The sequence below is a fragment of the Rhinolophus ferrumequinum genome, chromosome 5 (assembly GCF_004115265.2).
Source record: "Rhinolophus ferrumequinum isolate MPI-CBG mRhiFer1 chromosome 5, mRhiFer1_v1.p, whole genome shotgun sequence".
NCBI lineage: Eukaryota > Metazoa > Chordata > Mammalia > Chiroptera > Rhinolophidae > Rhinolophus > Rhinolophus ferrumequinum.
The window spans coordinates 25,769,989-25,775,151 of NC_046288.1; the positions used below are offsets into that span (position 1 = coordinate 25,769,989).

The 5,163-nt window shown below is 37.7% G+C and overlaps 1 protein-coding gene across 1 annotated transcript; it reads left to right on the plus strand.

Annotated features, from left to right (window-relative positions):
* Nucleotides 1-630: 630 nt before the first annotated feature.
* Nucleotides 631-2,191, plus strand: LOC117021948 (elongation factor 1-alpha 1-like). The gene has a single exon (XM_033105370.1). It carries the CDS (start codon nt 646-648, stop codon nt 2,032-2,034), a length of 1,389 nt encoding a protein of 462 aa, XP_032961261.1. The 5' UTR covers nt 631-645; the 3' UTR covers nt 2,035-2,191.
* The last annotated feature ends 2,972 nt before the right edge of the window (nt 2,192-5,163 follow it).

Here is a 5,163-nt window from a genome sequence, read left to right on the forward strand (position 1 = left end):
TCCTCTCAACCACAAGGTTGCCTGTTCGAGTCCCGCAAGGGATGGTGGGCTGCGCCCCCTGCAACTAGCAACGGCAACTGGACCTGGAGCTGTGCTGCACCCTCCACAACTAGGACTGAAAGGACAACAACTTGAAGCTGAACGGCACCCTCCACAACTAAGACTGAAAAGACAACAACTTGAAGCTGAACGGCACCCTCCACAACTGAGATTGAAAGGACAACAACTTGACTTGGGAAAAAAAAGTCCTGGAAGTACACACTGTTCCCCAATAAAGTCCTGTTCCCCTTCCCCAATAAAATCTTTAAAAAATAATAATAAATAAATAAATAAATAAATAAATAAATAAATGGTACAAACATACAATGAAATATTACTCAGCCATAAAAAAGAATGCAATCTTGCCATCTGAAATAACATGGATCAACATAAGGGTTATTTTGCTAGGTGAAATAAGTAAAAACAAGAACAAGACGAATGAACAAACAAAGCAGAAAAAAGCTCATATATACAGAAAACATTTTGAGGTTTACTAAATAGGAGGGGGTTGGGTGAATGAGTGAAAAAGGGGAAGGGAGCTTTTTCACAACGGGTTTGCCGCCAGAACACAGGTGTAGTGAAAACCACCGCTGAATCTAAGCCAAAATGGGAAAGGAAAAGACACACATCAACATCGTCGTCATTGGACATGTAGATTCCGGCAAGTCTACCACTACTGGTTATCTGATCCACAAATGTGGTGGGATCGACAAAAGAACCATTGAAAAATTTGAGAAGGAGGCTGCTGAGATGGGAAAGGGCTCCTTCAAGTATGCCTGGGTCTTGGATAAACTGAAAGCTGAACGAGAGCATGGGATCACCATTGATATCTCCCTGTGGAAATTCGAGACCAGCAAGTATTATTTGACCATCATCGATGCCCCAGGACACAGAGACTTTATCAAAAACATGATTACAGGCACATCTCAGGCTGACTGTGCTGTCCTGATTGTTGCTGCTGGTGCTGGTGAATTCGAAGCAGGTGTCTCCAAGAATGGGCAGACCCATGAGCACGCCCGTCTGGCTTACACACTGGGCGTGAAACAACTGATTGTTGGTGTGAACAAAATGGATTCCACTGAGCCGCCTTACAGCCAGAAGAGATACGAGGAAATCGTTAAGGAAGTCAGCACCTACATTAAGAAAATTGGCTACAACCCTGACACAGTCGCATTTGTGCCAATTTCTGGTTGGAATGGTGACAACATGCTGGAGCCAAGTGCTAACATGCCTGGATTCAAGGGATGGAAAGACACCCGTAAGGATGGCAGTGCCAGTGGAACCACGCTGCTTGAAGCTCTGGATTGCATCCTGCCACCAACTCGTCCAACGGACAAGCCTTTGGGTCTGCCCCTCCAGGATGTCTACAGAATTGGTGGTATTGGCACTGTCCCTGTGGGCCGAGTGGAGACTGGTGTTCTCACACCCGGCATGGTGGTCACCTTGGCTCCAGTCAATGTAACAACTGAAGTAAAGTCTGTTGAAATGCACCATGAAGCTTTGAGTGAAGCTCTTCCTGGGGACAATGTGGGCTTCAGTGTCAAGAATGTGTCTGTCGAAGATGTTCGTCGTGGCAATGTGGCTGGTGACAGCAAAAATGACCCACCAATGGAGGCAGCTGGCTTCACTGCTCAGGTGATTATCCTGAACCATCCAGGCCAAATCAGTGCCGGATATGCACCTGTGCTTGATTGTCACACAGCTCACATTGCTTGCAAATTTGCTGAGCTGAAGGAGAAGATTGATCGTCGTTCAGGGAAAAAGCTGGAAGATGGCCCCAAGTTTTTGAAATCTGGTGATGCTGCCATCGTTGACATGGTTCCTGGCAAACCCATGTGTGTTGAGAGCTTCTCTGACTACCCTCCTCTTGGTCGTTTTGCTGTTCGTGACATGAGACAGACAGTTGCCGTGGGTGTCATCAAAGCAGTGGACAAGAAAGCAGCTGGAGCTGGCAAGGTCACCAAGTCTGCCCAGAAAGCTCAGAAGGCTAAATGAATATTATCCCCTATACCTGCCACCCCAGTCTTAATCAGTGGTAGAAGAACGGTCTCAGAACTGTTTGTCTCAATTGGCCATTTAAGTGTAATAGTAAAAGACTGGTTAATGATTACAATGCATCGTAAAACCTTCAGAAGGAAAGGAGAATGTTTTGTGGACCATTTGCTTTTGTGTGGCAGTTTTTAAGTTATTAGTTTTTAAAATCAGTACTTTTTAATGGAAACAACTTGACCAAAAATCTGTCACAGAATTTTGAGACCCATTAAAACAAAGTTTAATGAGAAAAAAAAAGGGGGGGGAAGGGATTAAGAAGTATAAATTAGTAGCTACAAAATAGTCATGGGGATATAAACAGAGCATGGGAAAAATAGTCAGTAATGTTGTAATAACTACGTATGATGTCAGATGGGTACTAGTATTATCAGGGTGATCACTTCATGAGTTATATAAGTGTCCAAACACTATGTTGTACACTTGAAACTGATATGATAGTGTGTGTCAATTGCAATTAAAAATTAAAGAAAAATATGTAAAACAAGAATTATAACATCCATTGAGGTAGATTTCTCTTTGAACTATAATCATACTAAAAATATGAAATGCATACAAATAAATGTTAAATTTTATATTTCTGTTATGTTATTTAATAAATTTTCTAAATCATACATTTATTATATTGAAGTTTTCAGTATTTAAGTTTGAGGTTAATTAAAGTATACTTTTTAGAGAAAAATGTTATGTTCTGGAATTTTTTAAATTTTTAAATTATTTTCCACTGATATTTCTGAGAATTATAAAATAATTAACCTGGACAGCAAGGTAGATTGTAGGTATGAAATGGCAAAAAAGGATACAGGAAGGTTTCCATGTTGAAGAAAAAAAAATTGTCTCTCAGCAAATGACATCAACACATTTTTATTCCAACATGCAATACATTCCCTGACCTTCTTTAGGTAGCTTGATTTATGATAAATATTCTGTGTCCTCGTGATTCCTGCTAGGTTCATAGGCCTTCTAAAAGAACCAAAGGTATATATTTTAGTACTGATTTACATTAATTTCACTCATGATATAGCATCATGTGACAGGTTGGTACACATCAGTTCTATAATAAAATCAATTTGAGAAAGGGCAGCTGTGTACTATCATTACATTATTTTATATAGATAGATGACATATATATATATAGATATAGATGTAGATATCTCATAGATATTTCATACATGCACCCTACATATATATATTTCATATATATATATATATATATAATACACACACACACACACACAAAGTTGGACAAATAATCTCCCGAACTCATCCTAGAAAAAAATGCTACATACCTCATTTCTTAATATCACTATGGTCACCTTCAAAGTACTCCCTTTGGGAAACTACGTATGCACTGATGCCAGCACCTGGTCCACCCTTCAAAGCAATTTTGGAACTCTTTTTCTAGAATGGCCATCAGAGCTGTCGTCGTATTACACTTGATGTCCTGAATGTCATCAAAATGTCTTCCTTTCAATATTTCCTTTATCTTCGGGTAAAGAAAGAAGTTACTGGGGGCCAGATCACGTGAGTAAGGAGGGTGTTCCAATACAGTTATTTGTTTCCTGGCTAAAAACTCCCTCACAGACAATGCCTGGTGCATTGTTGTGATGCAAGAACCGTGAATTGGTGAAAAGTTCAGGTCGTCTAACTTTTTCACACAGCCTTTTCAGCACTTCCAAATAGTGAACTTGGTTAATTGTTTGTTCAGTTGGTACAAATCCATAATGAATAATCCCTCTGATATCAAAAACAGTTAGCAACATTGTTGCAACAGGTCCGTGAACTTAATTGTCAGACCTCGCATATAGGATATATGTGATATATTATATACAATATTTCCAAGCTTATTACTAGTGCTAGTCTTGCGATTTCCATGTCTAAACACAAACAATATACCAAAAGCACATATTTAAATCCAAAAGAGGAACTTTTTATTCTGTAAGAAATATCTCAAAACCACTTGAAGTGTTTTACAAATTAGTTCTTGTAAAATATAAGATTTCATTAGGTAGAAAGAAAAATTGGCAAAATGGTACTACTCTAGCACCATTTTGGCAATAGCAGTATCAGTAATGCATTATTTGTTTTACAGAAAGTGCTATAAAAATATAGAAGTAAAAGGGACAGTCATTTATTATCTTTCCCTTGAGCAAAGTAGACTAAGTATCTTTCAACATATTTCATCTTTTGGCATTTTCAGTTAATTTATTTACCTAGCACACTTCAGCTTAAAAGCAATATCTGCTTTCTTTCTTGCATTGTTACAATGTTGAGAGGTGAAGCAAAATAAGTATTATAAGGCAATCTACTCATATTTTCTGTATGGCACATGACATATAAAAATTACCTAAAAGTTGGATTGTATAGATAAAATTTCAAGTAAAAGTTCAAAGTTGTGCACATACATAATTGATGTATGTATCCATAGAGTAAAGTAACAAGATTATTCAGTATCTAATCCAGGATTGAAGATATCTGCAATCTTCAATTGTGTGGAGGAAGAAACAAGGGATAAAAAAATTGATTTAACATGCTAAACTCTTTGACACTGAACCATAATAAGAAAACTGAACATCTCTAATTTATACATGTGTAAAAGATACTTCTGAAAATGGACATTTATTAAACAAATATGTATAGACTGTATGCATACTGCCAGGCTATGTTGTAGGTAGAACAGACAAAAATCTCTACCATTATGGACCTTATCTTCTAATTGATGGTAACAGCTTTATATAGTTTATTGGAAGGTAATAAGTGTTTGAGAAGAAAGGAAAACACACAAGGGGAATAGGGAACACAGGCTCAATCTAAGATGTTGGGGGAAATGGCGATATTTAAATGATATGTGAAAAAGACTTTCAAAAGATCATTAAAAAGTCCATGAAAGGAAGCTAACATGCATCCTCTTGTTCAAAGTGTCTTCAAGACTGCCTTCTTCATCCTTTTCAGATATTTTCACAAAAGTCACTTTTTTGGTATGCTTTTCAGATTTGTCATCCTTCTGACCTTTACTCAAGTTTCACCTCCTCAGTGTGGTTTTCCTTGACTCTTATTTAAAATTAAAATGCTCCA